Source organism: Peromyscus californicus, unplaced genomic scaffold (assembly GCF_007827085.1).
Source record: "Peromyscus californicus insignis strain IS unplaced genomic scaffold, ASM782708v3 Scaffold_11__1_contigs__length_118956290, whole genome shotgun sequence".
Taxonomy (NCBI): Eukaryota; Metazoa; Chordata; class Mammalia; order Rodentia; family Cricetidae; genus Peromyscus; species Peromyscus californicus.
Genome location: NW_026294402.1, coordinates 102,836,622 through 102,850,592, shown reverse-complemented (window position 1 = coordinate 102,850,592; position 13,971 = coordinate 102,836,622). Strand labels below are relative to the sequence as shown.

Sequence of the window (13,971 nt, the reverse complement as noted above, 5' to 3'; positions counted from 1 at the left end):
AGGACAGAGCAAGCCACCTCTGTGCTCCTGGCTGACCCCTGCTTCCAGCTCCGTTCCATATGCTATCTCCTGGGGCAGCCAGAGCCCCTAGCACCCGGTACAGCCTTGCCTGCCCCTGACCGGAAACGCTTCTCTCTACAAAGTTGTAAGTGGGCCAGGGGTGGGTCAGGAAAGAGTTTCAGGATTTCCTGAGCTCAGGATCCTCAGGAATAGCAAATTCCCTGCCCGGGAGTATTCAAGAGGCACTGAGTTCTAGGCCTACAAGGGACTGACCCCACCTCCCACTAACCCAGATACAGATTACATCAGTGCCGAGGAGCTGGCCCAGGTGGAGCAGATGCTGGCACACCTGACCGCTGCGTCTGCCCAGGCAGCAGCTGCCTCCTTGGTGAGTGGGGCTAGACCACACAGGCTCATGCCATTTAATCCATTTGTACACACCAGGGTAGGTACAGGTAGAGCCCCAACCCACTCTCCACTCTCCACCCCCTAGCCCACCAGTGAAGAGGACCTCTGCCCAATCTGCTATGCCCATCCCATCTCCGCTGTGTTCCAGCCTTGTGGCCACAAGTCCTGCAAGTAAGTGGGCCCCATGGACTTGGGGAGGCAACTAGGGCACAAGGCAGGGCTCACCCCCGCCCCCCTCTTGTAGAGCCTGCATCAACCAGCACCTGATGAACAACAAGGACTGCTTCTTCTGCAAAACCACCATTACATCTGTAGAGGACTGGGACAAGGCAGCCAACACCAGTGCCACCTCCTCGGCTGCCTAGGCCAGCCTAATGCACACAGCTTGCACTGTCCTGGAACCTCCGCCAGCGGACCCAGACCGAGCTCCAGTTATGAGCTCTTTCGGCCCCGTTTCCCCTCACCCTCACTCTTACCACCTCCATCCATCTGCCTGGGTGTAGCCTCATTGGTGGGAGCCCAGCCATGGCCCTAATCATGCCTGAGCTTGACTTGCAATCCAGGCTACAGCGAGCATTAAATTATTATTCCATACAGCCCTGGCCCCAGCTCTTCTTGTGGGAGTGGGGCTTGTGGGTTATACCCAGCAGGATCCTGTCCGTTTCTGGCCCCAACAGAAGCAGATGTACAACAGCTTCAGATTCCCCCATTCCTCCCTAGACAAATGGCACCATGTCCGGGGTCTTGTGAAGTGTTGAGTGACTGCTACACCACTGCTGGTCAAGAGGGGCGTGGCCAGCCCTATACGTTCCTCACATGATAATGCGAGGCTCTGGCACCGACTCCCCAATAGACTTGTGGGGCAGCACACTGGCTCCGTTGAGGTAGAGTTCATCATTAACTATGACATCTTCACCCAGCACTGTTACGTTCTCCATGCGTACCTGGGGGTGGGGGAAGTAAGCCTTGTTAATGGGGCACACAGATCCCCTGGTCCTGTCCCCACCCAGCCCAGCTCATACACTTACCCACTGACCCACACGGCAGCGCCAGCCCACGATACATGACTCAAGCCAGGAGTGGGAGCGGATGTGAGCATCCCGAAGCACTGTGCACCGCCGGATGCACACGCCATCCTCCACCACCACACCAGGACCCAGGCTTACATTGGGGCCAATGCTGCAGTTCTGACCAATACGGGCACTTGGGTCCTGAGAGTGTTGAGGAAAGTGAGAGTGGGTCATTTGTCTCCCAGACCTGAGAGGATTAGTGACAGGCTGGGCAGGGGCCTCACCACAAGTACATTCCCCACAATGCCAGGGCCTGAGTATAGTCTCTCTGGATGCTTCTGTCTCAGCGACTGCAGGAAGAGGCACATGCCAGTGAGGAAGTCCTTGGGCTGGCCAATGTCCATCCAGAAACCTGTAGGGAGAGATGAATGAGAGGGCTCTGCCTAGCCACAGACTACCCCTCACCCTATGGCCTCTCTGCCTCACCCTCAAGCTCCATGGCATATAGCTGCCCCTCCTGGGCCATAACTGGGAAGATCTCCTTCTCAATGGATGTAGGCTTCAGCTGTGGAAGTGGGCAACTCGTAAGCAGGTCATCCAACAGAGGCCTGCTCCCCCGACCCGCCCGGCCGTTCTCTCCTACACACCTGGATGCGCTGCAGTACAGCAGGGCTCAGGATATACATGCCTGCGTTGATCTTATTGGAGACAAATACCTGCGGCTTCTCAACAAAACGGTGAATGCGGCCTGTGTCAGCCTCACATACCACCACACCATACTTGGAAGGCTCTTCCACCTTGGTTACCTGAATATGAAGGTGGAGTGTACCTTAGGCCTAGTCCAGTAGTGCTCTTTACCCTTGAGACACGTGCCTAGCCCACCTCTCAAAGGCTTTGCCCCCAAAATATTCTGCTCAGCTTTACACAACACGGAGAGTTTAAGACTGAGGGTTAGGAGCAACTGGGTATGAGGGTGGGGAAGTCACAGAAGGAAGGCTTGGTCTCTTACCAAGATGGAGCCCTCTTGGCCATGGTGTCGATGAAACTGTACCATGGCTTGGAAAGGAAAATCACAGATCACATCACTGTTGAGAACGAAGAAAGGGTCTGCGGTCTCAGAGAGCAGGTCTCGGGCCAGTGCCAGAGGCCCAGCTAGAGAAGGGGACAAGTCATATGTTACCACCGTGCTAGAGGCCTAGGACCTTGAGTCCAGACTCCGGAGACACTCATTCAGATTGGCTAATACCCCTTTACTGACCCTAAATCTTGCCCCAAAGCCTTCCTTTTTCTACTGACCTGTCCCCAAAGGCTCTTCTTCATGAGACATGGAGATTCGGATTCCAAGCTAAAAGGAAAAAGTCATCTGGTTATATTGTTCCTCAATAGTCAGCCAAGCCCCAGGGACCAAAAGAAAGGACTAAGTCCACGCATGCCTCACCCTCTGCTCCTGTGCCTTCATTTCCTTTTCCAACATCTGTGACATGTAGCTCACTGCCAGGATCACGTGGTCCACACCTGCCTGTCAGACACAATAAGGTGGGCTAATTGACAGGCTCGGTCACACGGTATGACCACCCCTGGCCTCCTAGTCACTATCTGCCCCTCTTCCCGCCATAGCTGACCCAGGACCTTACCGCGACAAGCGCCTCCACTTGATGCAGCAAAATAGGCTTATTGCAGAAGTCCACCAATGGCTTCGGGGTGCTCAGCGTCAGCGGCCGCAACCGTGTCCCATACCCACCTACCAAGATCAGTGCTTTCATCGCGCCTGCGGGTGAGAGGAGTGGGTCCCTGGCTCCAAAGTACCTACAGGCCGCCTGACGGACGCCTGCCGCGCACTCCCGCCGCCGTGCCCTGCCTCGTGTCCTTCCCCAGCCAGACTGACCGACTCTGGCCTCACCTCGTCCTCCTGCTCTACCTAGATGTGGGGTCTAGGGGCAGCCAGAACACCGGAGGAGGAACTGGTTGGAGACCGGCTGGCCCGGAGTTCCGGCCGGAGGCGGCGCAGCCAGTGACGTAACCTGGAAGAGCCAATCGGCTGCTGTCTACGTGGCAGGGCCGTCCGCAGCCGACCGCCCGGCGTTACGCTACGACAGACGTAGCCAATTAGATTCCCAACGCGCTGGGCTGCCATGGGGACCCGGAGAACTCGCGGGTCAGATGCCCATTGGCGGATCTCAAGGCGGAACTGGAGGAGTTAGCTTGGCTTCCTATCGGAACTGGGTCCGCCACGAGGCAGCCGCCTTCCGCCCCGCCCAGCCGGTGCTGCCTTCTCCACCCCCACCCCCGCTCCGGCTCCACCCTGACGACCCCCACCTCCAGCCGCTCGGGTGCTGCCCCCCAGCTCGGGCCCCGTCCTTCTGCACCCGTCCTGACCCAGCTCACTCGGTCCCCCAGCTCCGACTCGGCGTCTCCCCTCAGGTGGAGAACAAGACGGTGAGCTACTGCTACACGGGTCAGCCCACCCGGAGGCTGAGAAAGTTTCACGACTTGGACAGAGTTCAGTTTCGAGAGGCTTTATTTTGACATATACGACCTGACACAAGCGGGCGGGTAGCGCAGGGTGTACAGAAAGGAGCCGGCTCGGGCCAAGTACTCCTCTCCATCACACACAAGACCCGGGGAAACGCAAGCGCGCCTAAACGCCAATGGAGCCACGTGTGTATCCAGGCGCAGGTCTTAGGGTATGTAGGCAGGTGTGTAGCTTCCAGGAAAGAGGAGCAGAGAACAATTTCCAGAATTCGAAGTCTTACATTTCCTCCACAAGAGCAAAGGAACTTTCCCCGGGTTCTCATTTTTCCTCATTAAAATGCAGTTTTTTAAAATGGGCACACACACAACCAACTTACACAGCTGTAAATTCAAAGCAGTTTGCATCTAGGGAACGTGCATGTTGCCAGATGTGAGCGAATGAGCAGCGGATACTGAACTAGCCCAGGCCCTGGCCTTAGAGAATCCTCAGGCCCATTGCACAGGCCCAAAGCTGGGGGGGGGGGGGGGTCCCCAGGCAAGTTAGTTACTACACTGGTCCCTTTCCTCTTTAAGCACCACCCATCCCATTTCACTCCCACCCATCTCCCGGGCTGGTGTGGGCTTAGCCCAGGGAAATACTATGGAGAGGGGCAGGCAATCTGAGCTCCCCAACCCATGATCCCGAGTTGCACTTTGGTCCCAAATTGGGGCTGGGAAGGCAGGGCCTGTTGGGGACAGGGCTCTAGCCTCGGGCAGGCAGAAGAACAATGGTGGAAAGTGTTATTACACACCTGCCACCACCTATCAGATAAAGGAACTGGCCCTCCAGATATCAAAGGTGCTGAAGAGTTGGGCCCTGCCCTTAAGGAGAAGCAGCAAACCCCAGCCTTTCCACGCTGTATTGGCAGAACTCGCAATGTAAGTGGGTACCGTCTCCCTTGCTACATGAGCAGCAGCAGAATGGGGCAGTGCCTCCCCAAATCTGGTAACTGCGGAAGTACAGCACATTCCTAGGAGGTCATCCATGGCCCCAAACCTCTCTTAACCTCTATCCTGGCAGAGAAGATGTGTCTACACTAATGAACACTTACTGCCCCCATGGCTGAAGCAACAGAATACTACTGGACAGAAGACAGTTGTTACTAACCAGAAATGGGCAAAGCTGGGCCTCCCAGCCCTAAGGAATGGGAACCTGCCCACCACTGGCACCAGGGTCAGAAGACCAAGACTGGGGTCCATCAAGGAGCCCTTTCCAGAGCTGTATCTCTATGAACCAGGATATTATGCCATTAGTTACCAGTATCTCTCAAAGGTTGGCAGGATTATCTTCAAATGCCAAAACAGACCTGTCAGAAGTGCTGACCACTGGCCACAGACTTGGAGACGGCTGCTCACCTTGGCAATGGCTAAGTGTAGTGTAACCTGTAGGACACCTACATTACAGGCAGCAGGTCTCTACCATCAAAGGGCTGGTAGCAAAAAGACAGCAATGGGTCAGGATCAGCCCTGAGCCTTCACAGCTGCCTCACTGTTGGTGTTGACGGCCACACCCCAGGCCCAAAAGAGGGCCACCAGGCCAGCAGGTGAACACCACTATGGGTCATTCTGCTAACAGCTTTGTAAGACAGCAGAACCCGCTAAGGAAGGGCACAGGGGCAAAGGCTCACCTCAGAAAAGGGAAAGAATACTCTGCTGAGGCGAGCATGAACAAGATCAATATATACTAATCAACAAGGCTATACCCCAGAAAGCTCACCACAAAACAGGCTGGCAGGCAGACAAATGAACTGACAGACCCAGGATTAACCAGACAAAGCTCGCAGCAGACTCTGGGCACCTGTACCCAGGGTCCTATGTCCATAAAAGCAGACAAGTTTAAAGTTCTCCCTCCAAGCCTAGAGCCTGGAATACCACAGAACAGGCTGCTGCCTTGAGCTTGGCCTGGAGAAGACAAGACCCTGAGCAGAGCACAGACCCTGAGCCCTGGGAGGAACAGCCCATCCAGAGGCAGCACAGCTGCCCAAACTAGAGGGAGGGGCACCACCCAAAGCCCAAGAACTGCAAATACTGTCTAGGCGAGAGCCATTACAGACCCCTAGGCCTACGGGGACACTCACTCTCCTCAGCAAACAGAACTGTGCCCACCTCACTGGGATAGGAGGATATGTGGCCTCCTTAGGCAAGCAATCGAGGCGAGAGGCTGGCTGGGGTTGTGGACAGAAGAGCAAGTTTACATGCCAGTGGGTGCCTAGGGAGCCCAGGGCCTGCCCTTTGCTGTGAGTTGGCCTTAGCTCAGCTTCACAAATCTAGCCCCATGCCAAAATCAGACCCAAGAATGAGTCCATCTGCGCAGTCAGCCCTGTAATGCCCTGAGGGCAGCTGCTCATCAAGCACTGGCACAAAACTGGAAAGGCCCCAAGAAACGGGCACTTAACCTTCCCCAACTCTGGGAAGTAAGGGATGAATAGCATGGAGAGACCCTGTGCCAGCCAAGGGCTTCACCTCACAATCAGCAGAGCCCTATAACCACAGATCCCAAAAACCTTAGGCAAGGGAACCAAAGTTCAAAGGCATTCTGTCTCTGCTGCCGAGCCCACTGGGGTCACCTCTTCCTTCCTGAGTCAGCCTGGACACAGCAGAGCCACAAAGCTAAGGAGCCTGGCTGAGAGGACGTATGTTCTGCCCTCCTTTACTTTTATATATATATGTGTGTATATATAGATAGATAGATAGATAGATTCCAGGCTACAGCTAAAAACATTTCTTTTAGTTTACACCAAAGAGAAATATAACCCTTTAAAAGCAAGTCAGTGTGTCCTCACAGCAAGTTCAGAGCAATGGTCCCTGCCTGTGGGTGGAGAGGAACGGGTCTTAGGGCCCAGAACTGGGCCTACTGGTTCTCGTCCCGCATCTGTTCCATGATGCTGATAAGATTCTCCAAACCAAACACATAACCTCTGTCCGGCCCATCATGAACAGTGGGGTCATCCCGGAAGCCCTTGAATGTGCTGTGTGCAAAGTCAATCATGCGGACATCCACCTTGGGCGGAGAAGAGGGACCAGCCTCAAGGTTGGTGCTGCTAGGGCTAGTGCTGGGGCCACAGGGTGGTGGCACCTCTGGGAGCCCCATGTCCACGTGCTTGAGTCGGAGCTCAGAGCGGCACTCCTTGCCATCATAGATGACGAGCAGAGAGCTGGAGTAGAAGCGGTAGGAGGCCTGCCGCTCCAGCACGGCCTTGAGGCCCCGGAGTTTGCTCAGGATAGGTTCAAAGAGGTCACGGCGCAGGTCCAGGCCATTGTGCAGGTATTGATACAGCGCATTGCGGAAGCCTTCAATGGAGAGTCCCCGACCATAGTACTTGTTCCTGCAGAGGTAATGACCTGTGTCCAGCTGGTAGACCTGAAACCCCAGGAGACAAGACCGGGTTGAGTACCAGGAAGGTTTGATGGCCACCAAGTGCCCCCAAGCAAAAAATTACAAAAACAAGAAAACAAAGAACCCGACCAAACGAACAAACAAAACAGTCTGCAAGGCACTCTGACCAACCTGAGCTCTTCAGCTCCTCCTACTGGAGTAGGGAGGCCACATTCACCCCAGGTTTTCCCGTCATGGAGCTGTGAAAGCCAACACCAGGCCTATAGCCATCACTTCAGAAGCCTGCCTCCAGCTGTCCCAGGGCCCCGCTAACTCTGACTAGGAATGCACTGCTGACGGACAAGTCTTCCTTGCCCAGTGATAAGGCAACAGGCTCTCTCCATGACCCTGCACATGGAGCTCAATCTCAGTCAAGTGAGGAGAGCAGGGCTCAGTGAACCCACTTGTAAAGACACACTCAGCACCCTGAGGGTGACTCACCCTTTCAGAGGAGATTCTGGAACAGTGCAGGCCAGGAGGACACGGGTGTCAGGCAGGTATGGGCACAAGCTAAACCATGCACTCTGCAGCACCTGGGCTCCCGCCAGTAGTGACTCACCTGCATGCCGCAGACCCTGACCCCCAGCGTGGCAGATGTGCTCTGCTCACACTTGCGCATCTGCCGGGCTGCCTTCTCAGCTGACGCATCATCCCCATGCTGCCGGGTACCCATCTTCAGGTCCAGCACACAGGGGTACTTGAAGTGGTGTACCACATTCTCAAGCAGGAGGAACTCTGGGCCCGAGTCAAGGATGACAGCCAGACTCACTGCCAGCTCCCCAGGAAGGCACAATGGAAACGTTCTAGAAAAGCGGCATTCTGGCTGGCTTGGGGAACCTGTTCCTCAGACTGGGTTGCTTTGCCCAGCCTTAATACAAGGGGAGGCACTCAGTCTCACTGCAACTAAGTGAGCTATGCTTTGTTGACACCCATGGGAGACCAGCCCCTTTCTGCACAGAAACAGAGGTGTAGGGGGAGTAGAGGGGAGAAGGGAATGGAAGGCGAAGAGAGACGGGAAACTGCTGTCAGGATGTAAAATAAATACGTTTTTTAAAAAGTGGCATTCTGGTCCACTGTAAACTATATGTGCCTCACAAATTCCTAAGTGGCAGTTTCAAATTACTGGCTTCAACAAATTTTGGTAGAATATATGTCACATACAATCTTAAAGGCACATGCCTTTAATCCCAACATCCACACTTACAGGACACAGGCAGATGGATCTCTGGAGTTTGAGGCCAGCCTGGTCTACACAGTGAGTTCCAGGCTGGCCCAGGACAGCACAGTCAGATCCTGCCTCAAAAAAAAAAAAAAAAAAATAGTAATAATAATAATAATTAAAAAGATTGGGGCTGGGCATAGTGGTGCATACCTTTCTTTAATGCCAGCACTCTGTGGAGGTAGAGGTAGGCAGGCCATCACCACTGTCCACCTCCCCATGCTGAATCTCTACACACTGAACACTCATCCCCATCTGCCCTTTCTACTCTCCGGGAAACCTCTACTTTCTGTGTCTAGGAATTTGTCTATTGGTGGCAGCTCATTTACTAGAATCTTCCAGCATTAATCCTTTTATGTCAGGCTTAGTAAAATGCTTTTAAGATTCATTCATGTCATATAATACATCAGAATTTCATTCCTGGGTGCTGAAGACGTGACTGAACAGTTTAGAGCACTTGTTGCTTTTGCAGAGGACCTGGGTTCAATTCCCAGCACCTACATGGTAGCTCAAAACCATCTCTAACTCCAGTTCCGGGGATCTGAAACCCTCGTCTGGCCTCCACAGGCACCTGGCAGACACATGGTACACATACATACCTACAGGCAAAACATTCATACACATGAAATTAAATTTAAAAAAAAAAAATTTCAGCCTGGCATGGTGGTGCACACTTTAATCCCGGCACTTGGGAAGCAAAGGCAGGCAGATCTCTGTGAGTTCAAGGCCAACCAGTGCTATGTAGAGACCCTGTCTCAAAAATAAAAGAAACAAACAAATTTCTTGTACACCTATGACCTATATAATTTTCCATATGTATACAAGACACCTACTGATTAGTATTTTTAAAGGTTGGGGTGTGTATGTTAGGTTGTCTGTGTGGTATACATACTTGATGGATATAGATGTGTGGATATGAATGTGGGTACACATGTGTGGAGGGCAGAGGTCAACATCAGGTATCTTTGCTTAATTGCTCTCTACCTTTAGTTTTTGAGCCAGGATTTCTCACTGGACTTGATGCTCACTCATCAAGCTAAGCTGGCTAGCCAATGAACTTGAGGGATCTATCCGTCTCTGGCTCTACCCTCTCAGCACTGTGATCACAGGCACCAAAAGATGATAGATAGATAGATAGATAGATAGATAGATAGATAGATAGATAGATAGATAGATAAAGCCTGGCCCCTTTTTGAGTTCTGTGGATCTGAACTCAGATCATCGGGCTTCATACAGATGTTCTGCTGACTTGGGTACCTTCCTATCCCTTTACTTTGACATTCTCATGATCCCAGGATAGTCTTAAACAGCCTGGAGAACATAAGGATGACTTTGAACTTCTGGTTCTCCTGTCTCCAGCTACAGCGAACAGAGACAACAGGCACACTCCACCACACCCAGTTTTATTGTTATTTTCTATTCTTTAGACCTACCATACACATAAGAAGGCAAAGACTATTTGGCCACATCCCTGCCACCATTAGGAAACCAAGGCCACCCAGACCTAAGAAGAAAGAAAGACATCTTTGCAGCATTATTACAAAAAAAAAAAAAAAAAAAAAAAAAAAAAAAAAAAAAAAGGGAAATCAAATTCTAACATTCCCAACAGGAATTTTCAGGAAATGCTGGACTTAAAATCTATCCTGGTGAGAATAAGAAGCTGTCCAATGTCCAGCCATAAACAGGATGCGCATCACCTTTCCAAGGTTTAGGGCACGTTGTGGAAGAAGGGGAGGAAAGAGTGTAAAATCAAGAGGGCAAGGAGTGTGTACCACACAGTCTTCTGAACATAACATGGATACTTGTACTCATGATGATCCACACCTTTTTTTTTTTTTGGTCAGAGCTGAGGACCGAACCCAGGGCCTTGTGCTTGCTAGGCAAGCGCACTACCACTGAGCTAAATCCCCAACCCGGATACTGTACTCATGACCTCACAGCAGCTGCTGTTCCTGACTTAAGGCTCCACAATATCAGGATAAGACTGAGCATGCCAACATCCCAGCCTGGGAGAGGAAGGGCATACGCTGGTACACTCATGAACTAACTCATGGCAGCTGTGGTCACTACACACAAGACCTGCACAGGATCTGGCCCAGCAGCGTCCCAGCATGGACTGGAGAGGGGCACATGTGGCCTTCCTACTAGCTGAAGGGCTACTAGTAATTAAAGGCTGCTAGGGCAGGGGGGGTCATTTTTCTTCAGGGGTATGGCTGCCACTAAGTGACCCATAATCTAGTGTACAACCCCATACCCATGCATATGGCAGCACTCTACTTAAGTTCAGTGGTTTTGTTTTTGTTTTTTAAATGAAGGTAGGAAGAGCACAGGTTCCAGTAGGAGAGGGATAAGGGAAGAGAATGGGCATGTGAACACATACACTATACACACGCGAAACTGTCCAAGAATAAAAAATCATGGTAAGGTTGGGCAGTGGTGGCACACACCTTTTTTTTTTCCCCTTTTCTTTTCAAGACAGGGTTTCTCTGTGTAGCATTGGTGCCTGTCCTGGATCTAGGATGGCCTCAAACTCACAGAGATCTGCCTGGCTCTGCCTCTCAAGTGCCGGGATTAAAGGCATACACCAACGCCACCCACCCGGCACACACCTTTAATACCAGCACTCAGGAGGCAGAGACAGGTGGATTTCTTTGTTCAAGGCCAGCCTGGTCTACAGAGTTAGTTGCTACACAGAGAAACCCTGTCTTGAAAAAAAAGAAAGAGAGAGAGAGAGAGAGAGAGAGAGAGAGAGAGAGAGAAAGAAAGAAAGAAAGAAAGAAAGATCAAGCCAGAGAAAGGGCACAATGCATGACATGACATGGTAGCTGTCCTCTTTTCTTTAACACTTGAGACAGCTATCATCACCTGTGCGAGACCAGTCATGGAAGGAAGAGGGGCTCAGAGGGCCATCTCCCTGAGGCTTTACACTCAGTCAATGGTTGAGAGGGAGAAAAAGACTCCCCCCTACACCCCCCTGTGGTGTAAGGTACCCAGATTCCTGCAAATAACACCGTGCAACTTCCTGGACACACAACAGGGAGCAGAAGGGGAGCTAGTCGGGAGGAGGAAGGTTAGTGGGAGACACTAGAGAACACAAGGGGTGCACAGGATCAAAATACACTATGTGCACATATAAAAATCTCACAATGAAACCTATTATGTCACCGGGTGGCGGTGAGTTCAAGGACAGCCTGGTCTACAGAGCGAGATCCAGGACAGGCACCAAAACTACACAGAGAAACCCTGTCTCCAAAAACCAAACAAAAAAAACTATTATGTCTAATATATGCTAATTTAAAAAAAAAAAAACACTTAAAAATACCTGTCTTGAGAGTAAGAGGGTAGAGCAAGTGATTGGGCAGGAATGAAGGCCCAGATTCAGTCCCCAGACCCAAACCCAAGATAAGAACAAAGCGACCCCGCCGTTTTCTCACACCATTTCCGATCGGTGGACAAGGATACTGTAGAGCTTTCGGTCCTTGGACTCGGAGCGCATGCGGCTTAGCTGCTGCTTGTGGCAGCGCAGACTCCAGGGGTTGTAGCTGATCTTCTCGGAGCTCAGACCGCTATTGCTGTCCAGCATCTGGAAAGGGACATCGGAGTGGCTGTGCAGCTCCACCTTTGGACTCTTTGCCTCCTGGGAGCTAAGAAGGAAGAACACACACACCACTAAGAGATAGAGAAGAAGTCATCTTTAGGGACACAGGTAGAGAAGATTCGAACAAGCCTAGCCTGTCACTCAGAACCTACTTACAGGTGGCACTGGCCCCGGGGAAAGTGAGTGAACAGAATAAGAGCTATCCTCCTGGGCCTCAGAAAACTGCCTGAAAAATAATCATGTCAATTATAGCATATGATAACACTTCCCATTTAATTAGCATCAAAAGAAAAATCTGGACCCTGGCAGCATGGGCCAGTGGGTAAAGGCACTTGCTGCACAAACCTGGCAACCCAAGTTGGATCCCCAGGATCTATAAGGTAGACGGGAAGAACCAACTTCACAAATTCGTCCTCTGACCTCTAGGCACACATAAGGGACATGCACACTCACACCCACATACCCAATAATAAATGGTACTTAATTTAAATAGTAAAAAAAAAAAAAAAGGCCAGGTGTGGTAGCTCACACCTTTGATCTCAGCACTCAGGAGGCAGAGGCAGAGGCAGGCAGATCTCTGACAGTTCAGGTCAGCCTGGTCTACAGAGTGAGTTCCAGGACAGTCAGGGATACAGAGAGACCCTGTGTGTGATTAGAGGGGGGAGGGGGGAACAGTTGGAAAAAAAAAAGAAAACACTAGGTACTGGAGAGATGGTTCAGTAGTTAAGAGTACCTACAGCTTTTGCAGAGGACTGGAGCTTGGTTCCCAGCACCAACATGAGGGGCTCATGACTGCTTGGACTGTGCCAGGGGCCAGGAAGATCTAACACTCCTGTATGTTTTGCAGGCATCTAAACTCAGGCATACATACCCACACACAGACAAACATATATACATGTAATTAAAAATAAAAATGTAAATAAATCTTTAAAAGAAAAGGTAAAAACTAGAACAAGTGCCACGTAGGCTGTAAAGAGGCTGGAGCCTTCCCAGTACACTGTCGGTGCAAATATCAACTACTACAGCCCCTGACAAAGTACTTTGGTGTCTTCACAGGCTAGGTGCAGAGCACGCCATAGTCCCAGATGCTCAGGAGGCTAATGTGGCAGAACTGTTTGAGCACCGAAGTTTAAGACCAGACTATCATGGGCAAGCCAGAGAAATCCTACCTAAAAAACAGGATTGACTCCCAGCACTTGGGAGGAAGAGGCTTGCAGATCTGAGTTCAAGGCCATCCTGGTCTACAGAGAAAGTCCCAGGACAGGCTCCAAAGCCACACACAGAAACCCTGTCTCGAAAAGCAAAAAAACAAAACAAAACCAGGATTGGCTAGGTGGTAAAGATGGCTCAAGGGGTTAGCCGGGCGGTGGTGGCTAACAGTGGCACACATCTTTAATGTCAGCACTCAGGAAGCAGAGGTAGAAGAATCTCTGTGAGTCTGAGGTTAGCCTGGTCTACAGAGCTAGTTCCAGGACAGTCAGGACTATACAGAGAAATCCTATCTAGAAAAACAAGCCAACAAACAAAGGAAAAGATGGCTCAGTGGTAAAGCACTCACCGCACAAGCCTGAGAACTGGAGTTTGGATCCCAGAGCCTGTGTTATGCTGGATGAGTGCAGTAGCTAGGCTGGAATTCCAACCTTCAGAAGGCAAAGACAGGATGTGATGGCTATTCTTGGTTGTCAATTTGACTACATCTGAAATGAACTAAAACCCAAGCAGCTGGGTACATCTGTGAGGGAGTGTTCTTTAACCATTTTAAGTGGGAAGACCCACCTTCAATCTGGCCCAGACTGTCTGCTGGGAGCCTATATAAAGAACATGGGAGAAGGAAGCTTTTGCTCTATGC

General features: G+C 51.3%; 3 protein-coding genes across 10 annotated transcripts in view; 1 reads left to right on the top strand and 2 right to left on the bottom strand.

Moving 5' to 3' along the window:
- The window catches only part of Rnf123 (ring finger protein 123), a 29,539-nt gene extending 28,535 nt beyond the window's left edge, over positions 1 to 1,004 (top strand). For all 5 annotated transcript variants that reach the window (XM_052720620.1, XM_052720593.1, XM_052720600.1 and 2 more), the window contains 4 exons: positions 3 to 145; positions 294 to 388; positions 494 to 579; positions 653 to 1,004. In XM_052720620.1, the coding sequence (XP_052576580.1) occupies positions 3 to 145; positions 294 to 388; positions 494 to 579; positions 653 to 773 (445 nt within the window). In that variant the 3' untranslated portion in view covers positions 774 to 1,004. The remainder of the gene's footprint in view (positions 1 to 2; positions 146 to 293; positions 389 to 493; positions 580 to 652) is intronic.
- Positions 974 to 3,433, bottom strand: Gmppb (GDP-mannose pyrophosphorylase B). The gene is made up of 9 exons (XM_052720674.1): positions 3,053 to 3,433; positions 2,857 to 2,937; positions 2,715 to 2,763; positions 2,428 to 2,570; positions 2,066 to 2,224; positions 1,905 to 1,983; positions 1,703 to 1,830; positions 1,437 to 1,619; positions 974 to 1,352 (listed from the first exon to the last, which is right to left on the bottom strand). The coding sequence occupies exons 1-9, from the start codon at positions 3,179 to 3,181 to the stop codon at positions 1,221 to 1,223; spliced, it is 1,083 nt and encodes a 360-aa protein (XP_052576634.1). The 5' UTR covers positions 3,182 to 3,433; the 3' UTR covers positions 974 to 1,220.
- A 485-nt stretch (positions 3,434 to 3,918) lies between these two features.
- Positions 3,919 to 13,971, bottom strand: part of Ip6k1 (inositol hexakisphosphate kinase 1) — a 48,578-nt gene continuing 38,525 nt past the window's right edge. For all 4 annotated transcript variants that reach the window (XM_052720562.1, XM_052720571.1, XM_052720578.1 and 1 more), the window contains 3 exons: positions 11,987 to 12,168; positions 7,865 to 8,040; positions 3,919 to 7,290 (listed from right to left, as the gene is read on the bottom strand). In XM_052720562.1, coding sequence (XP_052576522.1) covers positions 6,781 to 7,290; positions 7,865 to 8,040; positions 11,987 to 12,168 — 868 coding nt within the window. In that variant the 3' untranslated portion in view covers positions 3,919 to 6,780. The remainder of the gene's footprint in view (positions 7,291 to 7,864; positions 8,041 to 11,986; positions 12,169 to 13,971) is intronic.